General features: G+C 42.3%; 2 protein-coding genes across 7 annotated transcripts in view; one reads left to right on the forward strand and one right to left on the reverse strand.

Moving 5' to 3' along the window:
* Window positions 1–10784, forward strand: part of LOC121830097 (uncharacterized) — a 35186-nt gene extending 24402 nt beyond the window's left edge. The window contains exons 5-7 of one of the 3 annotated variants that reach the window (XM_076573948.1): window positions 1077–1130; window positions 3010–3169; window positions 4353–10784. In XM_076573948.1, the coding sequence (XP_076430063.1) occupies window positions 1077–1130; window positions 3010–3098 (143 nt within the window). In that variant the 3' untranslated portion in view covers window positions 3099–3169; window positions 4353–10784. The other 2 variants (XM_076573951.1, XM_076573949.1) reach the window with 2 other exon arrangements.
* Window positions 8626–23820, reverse strand: part of Tnik (TRAF2 and NCK interacting kinase) — a 418588-nt gene continuing 403393 nt past the window's right edge. For all 4 annotated transcript variants that reach the window (XM_006971170.4, XM_016000780.3, XM_006971168.4 and 1 more), the window contains 5 exons: window positions 17510–17610; window positions 15273–15422; window positions 13617–13776; window positions 13207–13346; window positions 8626–11291 (listed from right to left, as the gene is read on the reverse strand). In XM_006971170.4, the coding sequence (XP_006971232.1) occupies window positions 11208–11291; window positions 13207–13346; window positions 13617–13776; window positions 15273–15422; window positions 17510–17610 (635 nt within the window). In that variant the 3' untranslated portion in view covers window positions 8626–11207. The remainder of the gene's footprint in view (window positions 11292–13206; window positions 13347–13616; window positions 13777–15272; window positions 15423–17509; window positions 17611–23820) is intronic.

Consider the following 23820-nt stretch of genomic DNA (forward strand, 5'->3'; position numbering starts at 1 on the left):
ATCGACCCAGAGGCCTGAGGCCTGTGCCTGGCAGTCTTCCCGCCGAGTTGACCTGCCACAGGCCCGAGGAGCAGCAATGCTGGATGGAGCAGGAGGGTGTTCCCAGCGCTAAGGCCACTCAGGAGTTTTAACTGTAGGTGAGGTGCAAGGGTAAGGATACGAGGTTCAGGTGGCCAGGTAAATCATCCTCCAGCCTCTCTTCTCAAAGCCTTACACAGGACAAGATGGTAGCTAACGTGCCTGTACAGCATGAGGAAGTAGTGCTTTGGAGACTTGATTTCTTATGTATATGTGTATTGATATGAGTGTGTGTGTGTGTGTGTGTGTGTGTGTGTGTGTGTGTGTGTGTGTGTGTGTGTTCATGTGTTTGGGGGGGTACATGCATGCTCAGATGTGTGTGCATGTAGAGGCCAGAGGTCAACTTTGGGTGTTGTTCCTTGGGTGCCATGCACATTATTTTTCACACAGGGTCTCTCCCTGGCTTGTAGTTCATCAGCTAGGCTGGGCTGCTTGCCTGTGAGCTCCAAGATCTACCTCTTTCCACTTTCCCAGTGCTAGGATTACAAGCAAGCACAATGTCTGTTTTTGTGGTGTTGTTGTTTTGGTTTGGTTTCACATGGGCTCTGGAGATAAAATGCAGGTCTTTATGCTTGCACAGAGAACACTTTACTAACGGATTATCCTATATGACCCGAGGCATTTGGTCTCTGTGCCCACTGGAAAGCCCGACTGTGCAGAGTGCAAGTCCAAATGTCCTGTTTCTCTGAGGTTTGATGGGTTGTCCAGGATGGTGACATCAGCATACCAGATTCCTGCTTATGTGGGGAGGTGTGGTCACCATGTTTCCTTGGAAATAAGCACTTGAGTTACTAGGAGCATTTGAATTAGTGGGGCAGCAGGGTAGTTCCATGCTGCAAAGCTGGAACTCCCTGAGGAAAATTGGGGTGTTTAGTGTTGAAAGCAGCTAAAAGAATGCTCAGATCTACAGGCACAGTGATCCACTCATGGGGTAGGGGCTTAGGAGCACAACCCATCAACACATCATCAATAGTCCTAACATGTTCTTCTCTCACCAGAGGCCAGGAAGTGTGCTATCACTGCATCTGGAACCCTTGTGGCCTGGGAGAAAGGTGAGCATGGGCCCCAGAAGACATGATAAACACTCACAGTCAGCTGATTACTTTGCTGCTCTACCAACACTTTCTTGGTTATGTTGAACTACACGCCATTTTTTTTTTTTTGTATCCCCTGGGCCTTTGCTTCAACTGCTCTGGCTACCTTGAAGGCCTCCTTCTTGTTTTCTGTTCTGACATGCTAAGGAAGGGTACTTCTTTACAGTTTTCATAACAATTCCAAAGCAATCTCCTCCATAATGAAAAATTTTCTCTGTGGGGAGCTTGTTAAGACTCGGGAAATAAATGAAACTTAAAAGGCTTAGGAAGTTCCTGAATCTTAAAACATTTATAAGGCCTCCCCTGAGGTTACATAACCAGTAACAATTGCTATGAAGAAGAACTGCACCCTCCAACCTGCCAAACTGCTAGTTATGCACTGAACTCTGGGACTGTGACTCTATTTTCCCAGTGATGCAGGTACTTTTGAGTCATCTGTGCCCCTGTAACCACAACAAAGTCACCTGTGCTCTAAGCTAGACTTGGGTGGCCTCACTCTTTGGTCTGCTGCTAGGGCCTTACCTTGGGTGAATAGATACTGTGTCTCTCCAGGAAAACTCAGACAACACTTCCCTCCAAAGTTTCTGCATCCCTCTGTCAAAGGCTAGACTACCCTGTTAGTGCCTGAGAATACATGTTTCCTGCCCCTCTGCCGTCTTCATCTCAGCTACCTAGGAGACCGTTGCTCCTGGCGGGAGGAGAAGGGGATGGGCAGGGGTAATTTCTTCATCAGCAGCTTAGCTTCTGCTTCAGCATCCAGTGTGGGGCTGGCTGTATGTAGCACAGGCAGCTGATAAACCAAGGCTGCTTTGCTTACTCTTGACATGCATAGAACGGGCAGGCCATGATTTAGTAAGATCGTGGTTGCCTCCAGATGTTGTATGGACTGGTCAAAAAATATAAATAAAAACATCATCATTTTGAGTCCTCTTACATGTGAATGTGATTAAGACAGCTTTATTAGATGAACTAAACCAATGACCATTAGTACATTACCTACATAAAGACATTGTCATAAAACGCAATGAAGAGACAAGTGGGGGTCTTAAGGGCCTCTGCAAAACTGGAAGTTGCAGGCAAGGGTTCAGTTGCATGGTATGTCCACCGAGCACTGTCTGTAGATGTGTTAATGAAGTGGAAACATTTCTTATAAAATAAAGTTTTATTTTAAAGTATTTATGAACTTTGGTTGCTTTTAAGTTCTCTGGTGTATATGACAGAAATCCATCATATTTTGAAACTTTGGAAGTCAGTCTGACAAGGCACTTGGAATATGGTGCGTTTTGTGGTGACTTCTGTCTCAAGCATGGCTACCCTTTGATGGTACTGGCACACATAGAGATTACTACCACTTACCTCGATGAGGTCAGCTTAAGAGACCCCTGGGCAAGTACATGCTGGGCTCCAGTGTGAGAGGATGACGTCAGGGTTTCTCCCCACAACTTTTAAGAAGGGCAATGTATTTCTGTACTGAAGTAGGTCTGGACCCTCATGAATCCTCAGGCAGCGCTCCTGTGTTCTCCTAGAGTTCACTAGCCAGTGAAAGTCAAAGTCAAAACTGAAGCCTCCCTCACTCAAGACCAAATCTTGTGAAATTTGAGGAAAGGCCGCCCATATTAAAGGGGGCCAACTGGGAACATTTAGTGCAATGTGCAGGTGTCTCTCAGCCTCAGTTTTGTCTGAACGCCAGCATGCTGGATCACCAGCACAGGTCGTCTTTAAGTGACGGATAGGACGCTCGCTGTGTTAGCCCATGTGGTCATTCTGCCTCCACAATGGGGGAACTCTGACTATTTGGATTCTGACTATGAGTGCCGACTCTGTCGTTCTGTTCCAGAGATGTCTTCTACCTCTCAATACCTCTTTTTTAAGTTGGCGGAGAGGAAAAGGAAACCTGGAGTCATGCAGCCTCTAGTGAGGGGTTGAAAATGTGGGTCAAACCACAGACTACCAACCCTGTCCTTATGACGTCACTTGGTAAATTGACTTGGAACAAGGTAATTATTTTTGGCCTGTCTCAAGTTGTTACTGTCATAAAACGTGGACCGAGTTCTTTGTTGCAAATGAAAGCATACAGTCAAGGTGGTGTGATACACTTTTAAAGAAAGTGAATAATAAGATACTTTCATGTACATCATTGAAAACTTATTTTAAAAACATTTATTGGATTTTAACAATGGAAGTTTCTGGTTTCTAGATTGTTCTCAATTACTGTAACATTTTGGATACTTCTGAGCCTCCTTTTCACTTTCCCTACCTATACCTGAATCATTCATTTGTAAAGGACTTCAGATATCCACAACTAAGCACCACATGTCCCCACGTGGTTGTGGTCCTGGAAAGATGAAGACCTTGACCCTGGCTAGTCTTTGTCTCAGCATCTTTGTGAGAAGACACAGAATAAGAGGGACAATTCTTCCTTTGTGACATCATTTCACTTACTTCTTTTTCATTTTTTAAATATCTTTGCTTTTATGAAGGGAGGAGATAAATACATGATTGAAAAAATTGAACTACAAGGTGTGCCCTTTACTCACTTGATGAAACAACAAATCCATAGAAGGCGTGTGTCAGTATCCTACTATGAAAGTCCATGCAACAACATTCAATGATGTGGAGTATATACGGATGGAAGGCTGCTCAGGGAGGCCTCCGAGCGCCTGCCACTTGAAGGATTGTCAGGCCCAAATGTCACCAGGCATTTCGGAAGCTACAGCTGGCAGAAGGTCTTTGACTGTTGTCGTGGCTTTTAAACATTTATTTCATAAAACAAAATTAAGAATCCTCTCCCCACAGCCCAAATCTACCTTCTTTTGGCGCAGTGACAACAGCTTGGGACCATTGCTTAGTTAGTCTAAAAGGCTTGAAATGCTGCTCTCCTCATGGTCTGGGTAATAGTTTCTCCTCTACTCCTGAAGCTGGATTTGTGAAGATGAAACAAGAAAGGATAGCCAGGGTCAAAGTCAGCTGTTTTTTCTGCCAGGAATGAAAACCCACAGGGTTTTCTATTTTTATATGAAAGTAAAACTATGTTTTATGATTTTATGGCTTCTGAAAATAGCTTATTTTTGGTATAGAAATCAAAACTAACCACATAGTTTTATGCCACTTTGATTCTGAAACAGTTTATTTTCATTCATTTATTCATCCAATAAACATTCCCTGTACAACTACTTTCAGCTTCAAAGCACTTCACAGACAGACCCAGGAGCAAAGGAGCTGGCAAGAAGAGCTATGAATCATGGGAAAGCAGAAAATGGCTGTGGGTGGTGGCCTTTATAATATAGCCCTCTGAGGGCAAAGGAATATTGTGAACAAGATCTAAAGGAAGAGAAGGAGCACGCTATCAGGTATGTGATTCCTGTACTGGTTATCATCAGGAAGGGGCATGCGTTGAGGGTATTCTGGGTAAAGCATGGACATGGCTGGATTCAAGTGAACAGAGAAAACAGGTCAGAGAAGGAATTATGGTAGTTGGGGAGGTACGGCAGATCATTTCAGTGGCTTTACTGACCACATGAATATGTTATTCTGAGTGAACTGGGAAGACACTGTGGAGCTTCGTGGAAGAGTGGCATATTTTGGCTAGTGTTTTAAAAGCATTATGCCAGGTAAAAAGTGACCTGGGCCCAGATCAGATCATGAATATACCCCATATCTAAGAAGGGCCACATTTCTAAAATATGGTATATGAAAGAGAAAAATTAGGATTGATAATGATAATGAGATTTTTCCAGGATGGAAGGATAGGACTAATATTTTGCCGATCTGGAGAAGACCATGAATTGCTGTTTTGGGACACAGTATACATTCAAATGAAGATGCTTATTAGAAAATTAAGCATATGAATCCAGCCTTCAGGAAGGAGGCCGGGAATGGGGATGAAGATGTGGCTGATGCCATTATATAGGTGATTTTTAAGGCTCCAGGATGGAAGAGATTCACCTGGAAAGGGGATAACCAGTACTAGCTGCTAGCACCTGCCGACAAAGGGGCAATTCCAGTGCACAGGAGCGATCTCGGGAAGCATTTCCTGGCTGTGTCAAAGGCCACAGATAAGCAGCATGTGGCCAGAGACCTGGCTGCTGCACTGGACAGGGAGGCAGCCACTAACACCCTTAGCAAAGCCTCTGTCCTGGGGATGAAAGACTGATTTAAAATAGCTCAAAAGGCCAAGGAAAGAAATTCAGTTAGTGCGTAGACACAATTCCTCCAGGGCAGTTTTTCTTTGCAGGGGAGCAGACCAATAAACGGAAGTGAAGTGGAGCTGTGGGGCCGAGGAGAGGGTGTCCCAGGACACCGTGTCACTAGTGGGTGGACTCCTCCCGCGGAGTGGGAGATACTGGTGTGCTAAAGGGAAAGGGGTCTGGGTGGAGCACAGCCTTTGTCTTGGAAAGATGTGTAAGACACACCACGGGCCACCGGAAGAGCTTCCCCCTATGGCTCTGGGAGCTTCTATAGTCTACAGTCATTGATAATAAGTTTCGCCAGCCGAGATCAGGACAATGAGAAGCCAGGTTATTGTAGGTGTGTCTAAATGGATACCCAAGCCATCAAGCATTCAGAAGGGCAGTGCTGGAAATGGCAGGGGGCTAAGGGCTGAATACGTGAGCAACACGGGACTGGGGGGGTGCTCAGGGACCTTCTCAGGGGACGAAAGGCTTCAGAGGAGTGGGTATTGGGAAGAGCAAGGTGAATTTCAATCTGGAAACGAGGAATTATCGTGTGTCTTGTTCCTATTAATAGTCCATCACACATACTTCCTCTGTAACAACGGAACATAGCAGGTCTCAGGTTGTGGGTCTAGGGAATCTTTGGTGTAGAGCTAACCAAAGTCTTCCTGACTGCAGCATGAGCATCATAGAAAGTACTTCTTGAAGAACTGTTGTAGAAGTGAAGGAAAACAAATACTTCAAAGTTTCAACTGGAAGAAATTTTCAGGAAGATACATAGGTACAACTTCATCCAGTTTTGCAGACTTTCAACCATTCAAAACACATTTGGAAATGAGAGGTTTAAAAATGTAAGCAATCATAGGCACAGCAAAGGAGTACTTTCCCTCCTAGTATTACAGACTTGCTATCTCTCTACAGCTGAAATGTAAAGAGGGAAAGTCTGTTTGAAACATGCAGTTTTGAAATGCACTCAGCCTGCTGTCCTTCCCCAACGCGTGAAAGTCTGACTTAGGGAAATGTCTCGTGTTCCTCAAACAAACCACAGCGTGCTTTAGCCTGGGGGAAGGCATAGCAAAGGTGCAGCTGAGGCTCGGGTGTTTGCCGGGACCAATAGGGATCCATGGCTGGGAACGGCACTGCCTTCCTGACAGCGTTGTTTGCGAGCCCATCAGAGATAAATCATCAACACCAAACTCACGCAGGTGAGTGAGTGGGTGCAAAGACGACCACACACGGCCGGAGGTCGGAAAGCCGGGGAACTGTTTTTATTTCCAATTGTGTTTTCTAGATTTCACCCGAATGTTTAGCGGGATTTTGATCTGACTTGAAATAGTACAAACCTTATCCAGGGATCTTCTGTCTAGAAACTTTCGGGGAGATCTTTGTTGTTCTGTGTTGTGTGCAGAAGAATGAAGTTCAGTGCACAGTGTCATGATCTCAGATTGTTTAATGCTGTGCAAACTGTTGACTATCACAAATGTCTATGGAGGGATTTCCAGAACAATGACGCAGTATGGAAATAACACAACACTAGAAAATACTTGGCAAAAGTGTACATGTTGTCAGCTGGGGACCTGCAAACTGTGAAAAGCTTTTACTCTTTGTTGGGCTCTGGAAAAGAGATCCTTTAAGTTGACACTGTGTGAGACTCATGGGAAGACAGCTCATTTTAGGGTCCCTAATACTGCTGTAGTGAGCAAGGCCAAATACAATGGCATCTATGAGAAATTCCAGCAGGTAAATAAAAAAAATTGGACTTTAGGGGTTAAATTTTGTGTTATAATTATGTAGTCTCAGGGAAAGCAAGTTCTTGGCTTGTCAGATGGTTCGTATGCATTGTCTGAGACATTTATATTTCATTTTTCAGGAATGAACTAAAAGGTAATTATTAATTTACAACTGTTGAGATGGCCAGAACATAGTACCAGAGAGTCTCTGGAGTGTTTGGAGCATGGGAGATTTTCTCATGCTTTCCTGCAATGTGTTATGGTCAAAGTTTCATCAACACCTATATCTTCCTTCTTAACAATGACACAGCACACTGTATATGGTAAAGCAGTCAGCATAAAGGCGATGGTGCCCGTGCACGTGGACTTTCCGAGACAGCACACACAGAGCGCTTGCACGGTTCGAGGCTACGGGGACATGAACTTGTACACACAGTAGCAGGGAAAGCAGTTTCAAAAGGGAACCTTGTGACTGTGGAGTCAGACTTTGGCCCTTCTTTGTCAATGGACAAAACCCAAATGGCTCAGGCCTGAGCATCACCCCTCTTTCTAAACGACTGCACAGGAGAGACCAGAGACAAAACGGTCAGTGCATCACGAGAGCAGACAGAAAACTGTTAGAAGCAGATAGTGACAACCAGAAACTACAGTGACTTTGAAAAATGTGCACTTGGTGCGAGGTCTGTTAGGCGTGTACCCCAGGAAGCGATGGTGGGTAATGTTAGAGGCACAGAACCCCATCTAAGTGGCCTTGTGAGAGTTTGCCCTAATCTTAATGTACCCCATTGAATAAGAATCATGATAATACAAGCAAGTCTAGGTCTTGAAGTTTGTTTAAAATTCCCTAAGAAAATTCACTGAGCTCCATCTAACTAGAGCTATCAAGTTTCTTGTGGTACTTAATGTAAGTTGTTGTTTGTATGTTGTGGGATGGCCATATACGATCTGAATGGAATCAGATCAAGCCATCTCCATCATTCACTGGATACAGGAATCCAAACTACAACATCCTGGCCAGCACTGAAGCACGATGGTCTCTTTCTAGGTCCCAGCCAAAGCTATGGTGTGGCCTTGTTCAGTTAGTTTGCTGAATGGTCAGCAGTTTAGTGTGTTGAGGATGGGCAGGTCTACTAAAGTTTAATTTGGGGGAAGGCGGTTTTTCCTTGTAGAAAAATAGAAACCTGATTAATTTCTATGAACAAAACCTTCTTAAAGGAAAGATCAAAACAGAAGAAATTTTAAATTACACTAAGTAAAGAGATCTCACCCACCAGAAAAAATAAGCAAACAAAAGGAAATCCACCCCCAAATTTGGGAACTGTATAATGAACCCCAAGGAACCATTCTGATATATTTTTGCATGACCAAGGTCTCACGGTGTTAGGGTTGAGACCCATCATAAATGCCAGAATATTTACTTTTGAAGGTAACTGCCTCAAGGAATTCTCTAAATGTATTTTAAGGAGCAGAGATTAGTGGGCCTCTTTTAAATTTGGTGTTTTGCCTTATGCTCAGTGCAAACTATTCGTACAAAAATATAAAAGGCATGGCTTGATGTTTAACGTCTGTGTTTTATTTTGTTGGCACCAGAAAAAGCTCATGTCATGTTATGTCACTGTACATACTGTAAACAAGATGGCGTTAATATGTTTTCTTATGATTTTTTGTTCCAATGAATCTAGATTTTAAAAAATACATTCACAAACTACCTTATGCTTAAACACAATGATTCCCTTTTATTTCTTACTGTACCCAAAGTCCCACAATAAAAAATCATTTAAAGCTGTGTGTTTCAGATGTATCACTTAGAAATAAGAACAGAACGAAACAAAACATAAAAACAGATCAGTTTGCAACGCAATTTAAAGAAACCTCTGGTTCAGAATGTCACAGCAGCAATATAAAGAGCTGGTGGCAATCACATTTGGAGACAAGACCCAAACCCACATTATTTGTCCACATCAGCATCCAATTTCAGTAGTTGCTAAATTCAAGCCAGAGCTATTGCTGAATCTGTCCCACGCAATTTGTGAAGACCGTGGTTCAGCAGCATCACAGCAGCAGTAGAAATGAGAACGCAGGGTTGCATTGCTTTGGAGAGCTAGAGGGCCTGATGGGTACAGGCCGGTGGTCAGCTGAAGGCCACCCTCGTTACATCCTGTGTGTTACTTGCTCAGATGACTGCAAATGACCATCACCCTTGGGGAGTACAGAATAAGCTATATTCAGAACTCAGAATATTCCCCCTCCTCACCCCCTTTGGCCAAAACACCAGATTAAAAAGGTACCAATTCCCTAACATATGTTTTGTTCTCATTAATAGTACATTAGCTGCTCATTTATTTAGGCAAAATCAGTAGGATCACAGTTTTTGTTTTTCTTTTTTTGATCCATTTCCAGTAATTGTATTCTTTAAAAACAAACCTCATCAGGTTTTTGTCATTGGAGATTATTTTTTTTCTCCCTCCAATTTTTAAAGAACAATTTGGTCAACTACTGTTTTGAAAATATTCAATACAGCTGAGATTGCCCCGTTGAGCTCTCTATATGTCTCCTGGAGCTAACACTGCTGTGATGAACAGAGAAACAAAAACCAACAAAACGAGGTAGGTTAAAACAGGAAGCAGAGCACAGATACCATGTTGCGACACCTGGATACCATAGGCGGCCATGCTTACAGCTTTGGGAAAAATCCCAGCCAGTCACATAAAGGATCAAATCATTCGAGTAAGGGTTTATAAGGACACAAGTCAACCTGAACTAAACACATACACACCTCTGCACAGATGTTGTTAACAGTATGTTGGGAAGTTTGGAGGAACATAACGTGATTAGGGTCTCAGAATTCTGGCCAAAGCCTTGCCTTCAGGTTCCCTAAAATCCGAGCTGTTGGTGCCTGCTGTGTCTGTGGCAGGCGGAAGAGTCTAGTCCCTTTACCCAGTGAGAACACAGGCAGCTCAGAAACATTTATTAGGAATTCTTCTTTGTCACAGTTTTTATCTTGAGAAAGTGGCACCCTCGGGAGGGAACTGGGTTTCCAGAGCATGGTTGTCATGTAACCCCAGCTCCAGGAAAGATCTCGATCAGTCTCAGTCCTAACAAAGGCCAAGTGAAGGGACCTCTTAGCAGGGAGACTTTGTACCTTGAAGAAAGAACATGTGTGTATTTACATAGACATATTAGCTCATTGCTCAGACGCTCCTTCTGGGTGACACATCTGTCATCCATGTTTTGCCCTGATCTGTTGCATAATAATTGAGGGACAATGGCACCCCAAAGTCCCTCCCCAAACACAAGCCCACTCAACTCAATGGCATCTCTGTCCCATTCAACACCCTCCATTCTAGAAAGGGCCATATCAAAATACGGCCTGTCAGACTCACAAAAGTGGTAGTTGATTTTATTAGAGTAAGGCTAGCAGTTTAGCCATTTAAAATCTCTTTCCCCAGAGAGGAGAAAACCAGCTATTTTGTTCTCTTTCAAAAATTCATTAGCCAGTAGCAATTAAAAAAAAATAACAAAACAGCCTCTTGGGTTGGGGAAGGCAAGAGAGTCCTTAAATTACACGACAATGTGGTTATGGCCTTCAGTGCAGGGAGAGAAGTACATTGATTGTGCTGTCTCTCACTACTGGGAATTGGAAATTTTACAACATACCATATACTTAAAGCTAGCAGGCAGACAGAATTAAAAAAAAAGAAGAAGAAGAAGACTAATTTCCCAGTATGCATTCTTCCCCATTCTTACAAAACAAGGGGGTAAAGAAAAAAAAGTTAAAAAAACCCCAAACCAAAAGAACTGAAAACCCAGCACAAACACAGCTTAACCATAAAAGCACACGATATTTGTTCCTATCCCTAACTCCGAAGGGCACAAGGTCCAACTCTGTCCAGAGACAATGCAGCATCCTCGGGGTCTCCCGGACATTCCTGCCACCTCTTTCTCTCCTTCTCAACCAGGCTGCAACACAGAAAGAGGGGACTCTATTGGGAGGTCTGGGGGGAGAGGAAACAGGGAAGCGGTATGTTCAACCAGGCCTTCTGGGTCTGCCTCTAGACTGGCACACGTCCACATGGGTTATGTTCTTTTACATTAGAAAGAACGCGTGAAGATAAGTGCCAAGTGCTCTTCCGTTACCAGTTCATCATGGAATTTCTGTTGAGGGTCATGAAAAACACTTGGCTACTTCCTCCAGACCGCACGGATGCAAAAAACACCTGTTTGAAATTAAAAACAAGTTAGTTCGGCTTCGTGGGTTTCCTCCCCCTTTTCTTCTCACCTGTCCAGCCATTTTCTCTCACATGTCCTGTCCTTGCCATGTGTCAGCTAAGTTCCTATGGCCAGTGTCTATAGTGACTTCTGAGGAAGGCGTTGTATGGAGACCTCCTGCCCTTACGTTTTCTAACATGATGATTTATTGCTGGACTTCTGGCCTGGGACAATGATGATTTCTAAAAAGGTACAGGGACAATCTTTCTCTCCCTTGTAAGTGACATGGAGGCAGATGAAAGAGAATCCCTTTAAATTCCCAAAGTTATGGGTGAGATTTTGGGGGCTACTGACAGCTGTACAACTTGAGTGTTCAGTTTTCAAACTTGAAAACAAAGACGCCAGAGTGGCTATGGTTGACTAGGCTAAGTTGTTGAATGCCTATCCAGTCTGGCGCTTCAGGGGTTGGCGCTGGGCCTCTATGCTGATGCTGGCACATCCTAAGCCAAAGGAGATAATGGCATCAATAAGCAGAACCATAGTCCATTAGGTCCAAGCCAGTTTAATCATTTTATCAAAGGCCCCAGGAGTGAGCATAACTTAATTACTGCTTGCTTGAGCTGAATGTCAGTGAACCACTGCCCTAGGAAAATAATATTTGGAGCTGTGCATTAGCCCTTCAGTCAGCCAGTGTCTGTGGTCTGAGGAATGTGTGTGTGTCACGAGTGCTACTTTGTCCCCATGCTCCTTAAGAAGCCTGTGGAGTTGCCTGACATTTAGCTAATGCTACATAGGAATACTCTAGGTGGTCAGAGAATTGAAGTGGGGATGATGGTGAGGATGTGCTGCTGAGAGGAAAGGGTTGCTTGTCCCCAGCTGTGGATTCAGGGACTAAACTAGAGGCCCCAGCCTGAGAGTATGGGCTGGCCCAGGCCTGCAGGGGTGCATCGTCAAGAACTACAGCAGCGTGGTCGTCCACACCCAGACATTTCACGTCTTAGGTTCTAGGACTGTAGAGGTGTTGGACTCCTACTTGTTAAGTCAGTGTCTGGTAAGTCCTGGTAACCATCCTTGTCTCCCACAGCTACTACCCACTCGACCACACTAGGCCCGAAGCAGTTAGCCAGGGTCAAACAATCCAGACCCATATTATCAGGGTTGGATGAAGACCAGCCTGGCCTCTGGGGAACTGGGGTGAACAAAGAGATGTAAACAGTTCAGCCCATCACATTCCTTCCTACAGGTATTCATATCTGCGGCTTCAGGGACATGGCTGGCAGGCTGACTATTGTCTCTGAGGCAATCAGCAACAAGGAGGGCGAGGTAGAGCATGACCACGTCAGTATACTCCTGGGGTGACTGACCATGCTGGATAGACATTAGAACGTAGCCCCCCTGTGACATGTCAGGAGACACATGGCTGGAATGAGACAGGACATGGCAGGAATTGAGTTTGTGACTTCGTTTCTGGGGAATGAGTGACATTTTTTAAAGTTCATATTTCTACATGTCAGATGTTTTACATTTAGGGGTGAATATAATATGAAAGCTAAGTCCCAGTAGCGTCTCCGTGAAAGGCCTAAAAGTAAAAACCTAAGGCTGACCGCCGTGAGATGATGAATGACGAGCCAGCTGCTCTAAATGCATAGGAGAGTCTAAGATGGCTGTTAAATCACCAGCAGGCCCTCAGGCCACAGGAGTTACCGAGAGTTTACAAGGAAGTTTTAGATGTTTGATGTTGGCTTGGATGCATGAGTCATATTCTGAATGTTCACATGAAGCAAACCAATAATGTCATTTCAAGAGAGTGACTGATCATTTAACACGGAGGTGACTCGTCAGCAGAAAGGAAAATGAAGGTTTCACAGGTACCTGGTGGTCTCTTAAAATGCAAACACTAAAGCAAAGTTGAAACGGATTTACCTTATCATTTCTTTCACATAGAAACTTTAACCTTTGAGCTCGCTTATGCATAAATACTCCATCCAAATGTCCTGTTTCCACTGACCGGATCTCAATAGCTTTCTCGCCCCAGCCCATTATCTGATTGGAATGAATGTAGGCTGTCAAAAGGAATTTCCAAAACTGCATTAAAAACATTAGATGGGCAACAACTCACAGCATCTGTTCACATCTTAACCACAAAAAAGGACAAAGGACTTGAGATTAAACAGACAAAGCAAGTCTTACAGTGTTAGTCACAGATATTTTTTTCTTTCTTTCTTATTTTTTTTTTTTGTTGTTGTGTACTCAAATGGTTGTTTCACATTTCTTGACTTTCGTCTCATTTGGGGGGTGTAACTGCTGAAGGAGATAAGGAATGGTTAACCTACCCACAGACGTGGGCATTTCTCCCCACTGGAGCACCACATCCTTCGTGATCCGGCCGTAGGTGTTCACATACACCCCCTCATCCTCATAGCAGACCAGCATTTCCATTCCATCCGTTTTGGGCAAGATAACAATAGCATGAGGAGTGATGTTGCCCTGAATCTAGAGGACAAAGAAGGCCAAGAGTTACTCGACCTAAAAGTACGAAAACCTCTTGACTTCTATCGTTAAGAATTGCAAATGAAATTTTGTCATTTTCACCATAGGGATTGAAATCTACTCTGATTTAATCACTTCTCTTGTCAAATGCACCGCTATACACAGTTACTTGATCCAGAATCCATCTTATTGGTTCTGAAGAACAGTAACACTGAGTGTATGGAGTGTGCTAGTCAGCTGACCACTTGGATACATCATTTCTAGTCCTTCAACGAGTTCATCATCATAGAAAGCTTTGTTGCAAATGAGGGAACTACATCTCAAGGTTATGTAACTTGACCAAAGTTACATGAGTATTTGGTGATAGACCTAGGCTCTGAGCATGTTTTCCTGACACTGAAATTCATGGGTTCCCACTACAATGACTGCTTTCACAAAAGGTAAGAATGTCAGGTGCCTGCAAGAAGGTCATGAGTATAGTACTCAGAATATTCACCTGGGAGCTCTAACACCAGAATGCTCTAAATTAGTGATTTCTTTGGGGGGAAAAGTAGAATTACCCCACCACTAGTCACACTGCAGAAATAAGCATACATTGACTGGTTTTATGGAAAGGAGGTGCTACTACTCCTGGTTGACAATGTCATTCCAACATGTGATTGATAGACAGGGCTTTGAAGACAATCACAGTGGTGACCAAGTCTCAGCTTTGATGTAGACATGCAAATAAAAAAGCATAAATGCAACAGCAGTTGACAATTGCATGTATGTAAATGCATCAAAACACATACGTAAGGACTGGGTTTCTTTAGAGTCTCAAATGCCAGTCAGCCATGGACCAGCCTCAGACTATCCCGAGAGGTTGTTAGCCTTGGGATTCATGAAACATAGCTTATTACATCACACTGGTTCTCATATGTGCATCTATGTAGCATTTCCCTTAAGATAATGTTTTATGAAATGTGTCAGATAGTGATTTAAATATCATATTATTAATAGGAACTTGAATATGTTGGGTCCTGAGCCAATTTAATGATAAGGTACTTGAAGTTCCATCTTATAGTTGGAGAAGTTGCCTAGAATGCCTGCCATTGCCAGGTTCACACATCTTACAAATGGTATGAGATCTAGTTCATCTGCTCCACTACATCCCATTGCCCTCAGGCTGATGAGAAAAACTGGAAATAGCAGAAAAGAGATTTTTCCAAGAATTTAGTATCTAATCATTGTCTTTCTCTTGCATAGACTCAAAAACCAAAAATGGGAACTCAGCTCCTATATAACATATGCATTTCAACTTGAAATCCAAAGAAACAAGATGATATCTTCAAAATAATGTAATTTTTGTGCTACTTAGCTTGAGGGAGCAATAAAACATTTAAGAACATTCGGTTTACTCAGTGATACCTAAAGTTCACAACTTTTACAGATTAGCATGATTTCAAGTGAAAAATTGCTGTCATGCAGGGGCAGGAGACAGTCCAATTCCTGAAACTTACATGGGATGGTATGTAGATATCATAGGAGTTTCCAGAATCAACATCAATTACATGGAAACCAGTGTGAGAGCCAAATATGACCTTTAACCTTTGACCTTCTTCCACTGTGAGGTCAACAAGCAGAGGCTTATGCTGAAGATCTGCAAAAGACTTTAAAAATCACCTCATTAGTATCCACGGCAGTAAAAGAGATTGTCTTACTCCTACGTGTTTCACTTAGCCACTGTTAGAAGGACGTGGAGCTTTTCCAATGAAAAGCCAGGAAACACTTCTCCTTCAGGCTTAGGTCCATTCATATCTGACCCCAGGAGGGAAGCTGTACTGTCTATTTTTTGTTCTCCTCTTTCCCTTTCTTGTCTTGCACAGTCAAGACAGTTTACAGCTGTCAATTTTGATGGCAGCATTTTGTGTTAAAAGCTTGGTGACTGGGATGCTGTTGCTTTCCTGTATAGGTGGCCTTTGTCCTCTAGAGAGTGTGCAACCATCTCCATAGCTCCCTCTTTCCCGTGTGGAACCCAGGTTCATCTATGGCTACTGCCGTCAAGAAGAGTCTGGAAGCACCGCTGTTGAATCTGTTGGAGTTTAGTCAGTGTACACTGGCTATGATTTTCTACTATGGCTGTCAATTGCTCTAAACTTTATACTGTATTTGGAGAGTTATGTTTGGGGCCTAAGAAAGGGGGTGTGGAAGACGCATCATAATACTCATGGCTTGGCTTGTCTCCAAGGATTTAACTGGAAAGCAAAAGTGGAGAGCGTTAGGCAAGTTTATCAAAGTTCTGTAGGAATGGATGCAGGCCCTCAGCTCCATAGCTGGAAAGAATTCCAGTCTCTCTACCTTTGTCATGATTCTGTACTTTTATCACATACTGAGCTCTAGGGGAAGGTCCAAGAAACCACAGCTGCCATCAAACACTGCTCCCCAGGGCTGTTATAGTCCTTCTCACAGCACAAGGAAGTTAACACCTTTTGTCTTTGTCCTAGGGAAGGTTCTGCCTCTGGTCTAGCCAGTCTTTCCTATTCCAGTTCCCACTTCTGTGCTTCCTCTGCTAGGCTGGGTCTGATCTGCTGAGGGGAGTGTCTTCTTTCATGGGCTGTAGCCAGGACCCTGAGGGCTGTGACTTCAGAGTAGGAATGGGAAGGGGACCTCGAGTGAAAAGACTTTCTAGAGAGAGATTTTGGCAGCAAAGTAGCACCACATTAGCTTTGGAAGTCAGCCTTTTGTTGTTATTATGAACATAATGTAACTCAAAAATTTCTTGCAGTAAAGTGGGCCGATGGAGGAAACCCCGTGTCTGTTGATGGATCTGTCATCCACAGCATATAACAAACGGGCGTTTGAACTGAAAGAATTAAGATGGCGGTGGAGTGAGTCATGCTGTGCAAGTACTGAGGAAATCCCAGGACATATTTAGTTTTTACATACAAACTAGGTGGCAATAAAGAAGAGATAAAAACCCCAAAGCCAGTTATAGTCACACAGCAGGGAAATGAGGGTCAGTGGGAAATGCAGAGAGAAGGGGAGACCAATTCACACCGGATATGGCTAAGCTATGTGGTTCTAACACATCCGTGTGACTGAAAGTAACGGTTCTTCTGGTGCTCATCTTTTATCATCTGGGATCAATGGGGCAAAGCACAACAGCATCCCGCCCAAGCTGAACCTCATGAGGACCCAACCCATCTGTGATGAGCACAGATCAAAACAAGGTAAACAGTTTGCAAGGACAATCAGTATGGCACTGCAGAAGGATGAGGTCTTCTCTGTGAGTGACTGCCTTCAGCGTTTAATTCAGAGACGGCCTCATGCAATAGGAGTGGACAAAGAATCAACTGAGCTTGGAGTTTCTTCAGAAATGCAGTGATGATGGGCAGATCTGGAGACACAGTGTTGCCACAGACCTGTCTTTCTCAGGCAAAGCACCAGCCAGTGCTTGACTGTCAGTGCTCTGCCACAGACACTGGTGTGTAATGTGTTTGGTACTTTTCCTGGTAACTATTCCCAACTAAATTCTTCTTGAAGTCCACAGTTCATAGACCTCCAATGGAGGAGGACAATCACAGGTCTGAATGTGATGAATTGGATAGTATTTTTTAATACTTGAGTCTTTTAAAATAATAAATTCAAGAATTGTTTTTAAAACAAGTTTTTCTGTATATAATAAAACTGATATTGGCTTATGTGGAAAATAGAATTCTGATGGACACTGAATTAAACAAGAAACTTCTGTGCCTACCTTAAACGCCATGAACTTGTGGTAAGGTTTAGGGGCCCAAGCATATATCTCCACTGCATTCTTTAAGGCGATCACCAAGAACTTGATTCTCTCATATTTAACTGAAAGGGAAAAGAAGAGTAAGAGTTTAGAAATGACATCAATTTATCCAAGAATTTTTGTATTAATGAATGAAGACATGGATGAAGACATGTACTTGTCTACATCATGTCTCCACAGCAGTTGAGGTTATTGTCCTTGGAATAGGTTGATACACACACACACACACACACACACACACACACACACACATTTAACTTCCTTTAGTGTACCTGGTTGACATAATGCTAGAAGTTTTTAGGTTTATATTAAAGGATTTTTCTTCATCTAAAGATCCATATCAGTTTAGATATTTAGATTAGATATTCACTTTGATAAGGACCTACACTGTTTTCTTATGTTAGTTGATATGGATATTCACTTTGATAAGGACCTACGCCATTTTCTTATGTTAATTGATATGGATATTCACTTTGGTAAGGACCTACGCCATTTTCTTATGATAGTTTACATGTCTTGCGTGTTTACTTGAATGTAGTTATGGCAAGCTGCTAGAATGATTAACAAACTTGTAGAGACATAAGCTTATCATGTACTATTATTTGCTTATTATTCACATTCTAATCTAGAATTCACATGAATTCTAATGATTAAATGAGGTAATTGTTTATATTGCTAATGAAAGATTAAATAACAGGAGCCCTGGCTTCTGTCAGTGGCTTGTTTTCAAGGCTTCATGTACTTTGACAAACCCTTTCATTATTTATGAAAATAGAATGTTATGGATCTTCACTTGTAGTTTTATGGCTTTATGATTACACAGTCTTAGTTTGTGTAATGAAATCTGATCACTAAAATATTCGGGCTACTAAATGTCAAAGAATACTAGCAAAATACTTGTACTTAAAGCAAATTCTACAGCTTTTTCAGAGCCATGTTTAGAAGCAATCTTCCATGTTTTTCCCACAGTCACCCTTGAACCACCCTGCTTTTTTCTGCGAACAAGCTTGGCTTTGCAGTAAAGAAACAGATTGTCTTCAAGAGAGAAACGCATGTGGACAGGAAGCGGCCTGCTGCTGCCGGGTGGGAACGATGTGGGCTGGGATACTTGGTGATACTTTGCCATACAATCAGATTAAGGTAAGAGAAAATTGCAGTTTCGGAAGATGACAAGAGAGGACCAAATCATTCTGGTCCCCAAGCAAAAGCACCAGTGGAGCCCAAGTGTCACGGGACTGCTATGGAGAAGAGACGCCCCATGTGGTCTGGTTTGAATAGTACTGTGTCCATTCAACATCCTGCCTGCCTTCGACAAGAACTGCTTAGCAGGTTTCCGTGTGCCTGGCATGTACAAGCTGCTGGGAAGCAATGCAGACAGGGCAGGGCTGTGGGGATGTGCTTATGAACCTCATCTACAGCTCCCTCATCACACCTTTATTTTTTCTAAGTAAGTGCACATAAATAAGCCCACTCTACTATAAGATGACAAAGACTTCTTCAGGGTGCAACACACACAGGGAAGCGGCTGACTTGGGTCTCCTAGTCACCAGTCCGGGTTTCTAGTGTCTAAGACGGTCATTTGGAATGAAGGTGGAGGAAAGGGGCATGGAGACTGTCCTAGAATAGGAACCTCTCCAGCTGTCAAAGGATCACACACTAGGGGTTCAGGACAGGACAGCAGGAATAACTTGGTTCTTATTTTCCGAGTTACTTTTCGGCATCCCCCGCACTCCTGTCCCACTTTCTGCCTTCAGCCATGTGGCTGGACTGACTCTAGAGGTGACAGTGTCAGACCTGTACAGTGCATAAGGGCGCCTTTGGAGCCATGTCTAAAGCTCCGCTGCCACACCTCTACTGTAATTTCTCAGATTAAAAACAAGACTTAAATACTGTGTATAGTTCACAAGCCTTCAGAAATGTCCTTATTCATCTCCATTCTCAATTGACAGGTTTTATAGGTAAATATTCACAAAAGGCACTCAGTTCCAAGTATGGACAGTATCTCCTGATTTCACAGCATGAAAAGAATCAGTTTTCAAAACCATTTCCTCTTCCCTGCAGCTCCCACTCACAGCTATTACACACACACCACTTCCGACCTCATACCCTGACCGTACTCACTCTCAAGTTTTGATTAAAGCAGTCTGAAGAGTTCAGATCATTTCTCTTCACAGCTAAGGCATGCAGCACATCACGATGACACATTTCCTTCTTGCCCTTCCTCATTTCTTTACTTCCTTGCTTTCTAATTATCTAAGTAGATGTGAACTTTCTGCTAGGAAGGGTCTTTCAGCATGGTCAAACACAGCCATGATCTACTCACGGCTGTTTCTTGATTCTACTCACTGGTTTCCTGGTGCCAGTCCTTTGGAATGCTACACTGTCTTGCTCTGCAGGCCTGAGGCAAACTGGTATCAGGTTCCTTTGGCCATTATTCTGGGCATTTCCTTTATCTTTTCCCTGAATTACCAAGTTTTAATTTTTTATTTTAGAGGGACACATCCTCCAGTAGCTTTCAAAGAGATAGTGTATGACATGGAATGTTCCAGAGATATGGTATGCCTATTAATGTCTTCCCTCTGCTCTTAAAACTGATGCACAGTTTGATTGTATAATGTTTAATTTTATGTGTTAATTTGACTGGGCCACATCATGTTCAAACATTTGGTCAAACATTATTCTAGGTGTTTCTATAAGACTTTTTCTGATGAGAGTAATATTTGAATTAGTAGCCTGGATAAAGCAGAATGCAGCAGGCTCCAGCTAAGAACTTGAAGATCTGAATGGAAGAAAAAGGCCGAGGCCTCCTCCTGTCCTCAGTCAAGATCTGAGTCCTTCTGCCCCAACTCATGAACTGTCACATCTTCTATGGTCTGGAGCCCTGCTGGGTTTCTGCTTGGAACCACACCGTCAATTCTTTGGGTCTCCAGGGTTTTGAACTTGAATTAAATCACACAATTGGCTCTCCTAGGTCTCCAGATTCCCAACTGAACATTTTTGGGACTTCTAAGTTTCAAAAATTCAAAGAGCTAATTCCTGATAATGAGTCTGTGTCTCTGTCTACATTTCAAGTCTGTTTCACTGGGGAGGGGTGTCTAACTCTAACAACACTCCATTTTATGTGTTATAATGTGGGTTGAAAAGATCTTTTGAGATTGTTTCATGTATTGTAAGGACAAGGATGACTTTGAACATCTGATCTTCCTGCTTCCACTTCCAGTGTGGGGCCTGCACTACTACACCGAGTTTATCCATTTCTAGGATTGAACTCAGGGTGTGTGTGTAGAAGGCAAGGACCATACCACATAGCTGCACCCTAACCACAGCTAAAGACAGTTTTCCCTTTGGAATATGAAGCCAAATTGTAATATGAGCCTTGTTGGCTCTGTTTTCTAAGGTTCTAGTATTGCTTTTGAAAAGCCCCAAGATACTCTGATTGTGGGCCTATTTTACATATGTTGTTTATTAACTTTCTTATAACCTGGGAATTTTAAGGACTTTCTTATTTATTGTATACTTAAGTATACTATAGTGGTACAGCTTACTGTGAGCTTTCTCTTTGAGTTCTCAGAATTGTTTTAATTTGGAATGCCAAGGCCTGTCTCTACCCTTTCTCTTGAGTGCTCTTCCTCTTGACTTACTTTCCTCTCTCTTTTTACTGAAGCTCATATTTTGAACTTCTTGGGTTGATCTTTTATTTCCTTGTATTTTTCTCCTCTTTTTTTTTCAATAATTGAGTAAAACTGAAATTTATTATAAGCCACAGTCGTCCTAGGGACCTCCATGCTATATATATAGCCTCTATGGTTCTATGGGTTGTGGTCTGATTGTTCTTTATTTTATATCTAGAATCCACTTATGAGTGAGTACATACCATAACTGTCTTTCTGGGTTTGGGTTACCTCACTCAGGATGATTTTTTCTAGTTCCATCCATTTGCCCCCAAATTTCATGCTTTCATTGTTTTTCTCTGCTGAGTAGTACTCCATTGTGTATATGTACCACATTTTTTTCATCCATTCTTCCATTGATGGGCATCTAGGTTGTTTCCAGGTTCTGGCTATTACAAATAGTGCTGCTATGAACATAGCTGAGCATGTATCTTTATGGTATGAATCAGTATTCCTTGGGTATATGCCCAAGAGTGGGATGGCTGGGTCTTGAGGTAGTTCGATTCCTAATTTTCTGAGAAACCACCATACTGATTTCCACAGTGGTTGTACTAGTTTACATTCCCACCAACAGTGGAGGAGTGTTCCCTTTGCTCCACATCCTCTCCAACATTGGTTGTCATTGGTGTTTTTGATCGTAGCCATTCTGACAGGTGTAAGGTGGTATCTCAGAGTCGTTTTGATTTGCATTTCTCTGATGATTAAGGATGTTGAGCATTTCTTTAAATGTCTTTCAGCCATTTGTAGTTCTTGTTTTGTGAATTCTCTGTTTAGCTCTTTAGCCCATTTTTTAATTGGACTTTGACTGTTCAGTACTGTGATGTCTAGTTGCTTGAGTTCTTTATATATTGTGGAGATCAATCCTCTGTCAGATGTGGGATTGGTGAAGATCTTTTCCCAATCTGTTGGCTGTCTTTTTGTCTTATTGACTGTGTCTTTTGCCCTGCAAAAGCTTCTCAGTTTCGAGAGGTCCCATTTATTAATTGTTGTGCTCAGGGTCTGTGCTGTTGGTGTTTTATTTAGGAAATGGTCTCCAGTGACAATGCATTCAAGAGTGCTTCCTATTTTCTTTTCTATTAAGTTTAGTGTAACTGGATTTATGTTTATGTCTTTGATCCACTTGGACTTGAGTTTTGTGCATGGTGACAGATATGGATCTATTTGTAATCTTTTACATGTTGACATCCAGTTATGCCAGCACCATTTGTTGAAGATACTTTCTTTGTTCCATTGTATAGTTTTGGCTCCTTTGTCAAAAACCAGGTGTTCATATGTGCATGGATTAATGTCAGGGTCTTCAATTCAATTCCATTGGTCCGTATGTCGGTTTTTATACCAGTACCAAGCTGTTTTTATTACTATAGCTCTATAGTAGAGTTTGAGGTCAGGGATGGTGATGCCTCCAAGGGTTGCTTTATCGTATAGGATTCTTTTAGCTATCCTGGGTCTTTTGTTTTTCCATATAAAGTTGAGTATTTTTCTTTCCAAGTCTGTGAAGAATTGTGTTGGGATTTTGATGGGGATTGCATTGAATCTGTAGATTGCTTTTGGTAAGATTGCCATTTTTACTATGTTAATCCTACCTATCCATGAGCATGGGAGATCCTTCCATTTGATATCTTCTTCAATTTCTTTCTTCAGAGATTTAAAGTTCTTATCAAAAAGGTCCTTCACTTGTTTAGTTAGTGTTATCCCAAGGTATTTTATATTATTTGTGGCTATTGTAAAGGGTGATGTTTCTCTGACTTCTTTCTCAACCCTTTTATCATTTGTGTATAGGAGGGCTACTGATTTTTTTTTGAGTTGATCTTGTATCCTGCCACTTTACTGAAGGAGTTTATCAGCTGTAGGAGTTCCCTGGTAGAGTTTTTGGGGTCACTTATGTATACTATCATATCATCTGCAAATAGTGAAAGTTTGACTTCTTCCTTGCCAATTTGTATCCCTTTGATCTCCTTTTGTTGTCTTATTGCTCTAGCTAGAACTTCTAGTACTATATTGAATAAATATGGGGAGAGTGGACAGCCTTGTCTTGTTCCTGAATTTAGTGGTATCGCTTTGAGTTTCTCTCCATTTAATTTGATGTTTGCTGTTGGCTTGTTATAAATTGCTTTTATTAGTTTAGAAATGTTCCTTGTATTCCTGATCTTTCTAAGACCTTTATCATGAAGGGGTGTTGGATTTTGTCAAAGGCTTTTTCAGCATCTAAGGAGATGATCATGTGGTTTTTTTTCTTTCAGTTTGTTTATATGGTGTATTACATTGATTGATTTTCATATGTTGAACCATCCTTGCATCCCTGGGATGAATCCTACTTGGTTGTGATGGATGATTGTTTTGATGTATTCTTGGATTCGGTTTGCCAATATTTTGTTGAGTATTTTTGCATCAATGTTCATGAGGGAGATTGGTCTGTAGTTCTCTTTCTTTGTTGCATCTTTGTGTGGTTTGGGTATCAGGGTAATTGTAGCCTCATAAAAAGAGTTTGGTAGTGTTCCTTCTGTTTCTATTGTGTGGAACACTTTGAAGAGTATTGGTATTAGTTCTTCTTTGAAAGTCTGGTAGAATTCTGCACTGAAACCATCTGGTCCTGGGCTTTTT

This window comes from Peromyscus maniculatus, chromosome 6, assembly GCF_049852395.1.
Source record: "Peromyscus maniculatus bairdii isolate BWxNUB_F1_BW_parent chromosome 6, HU_Pman_BW_mat_3.1, whole genome shotgun sequence".
NCBI classification, from domain to species: Eukaryota; Metazoa; Chordata; class Mammalia; order Rodentia; family Cricetidae; genus Peromyscus; species Peromyscus maniculatus.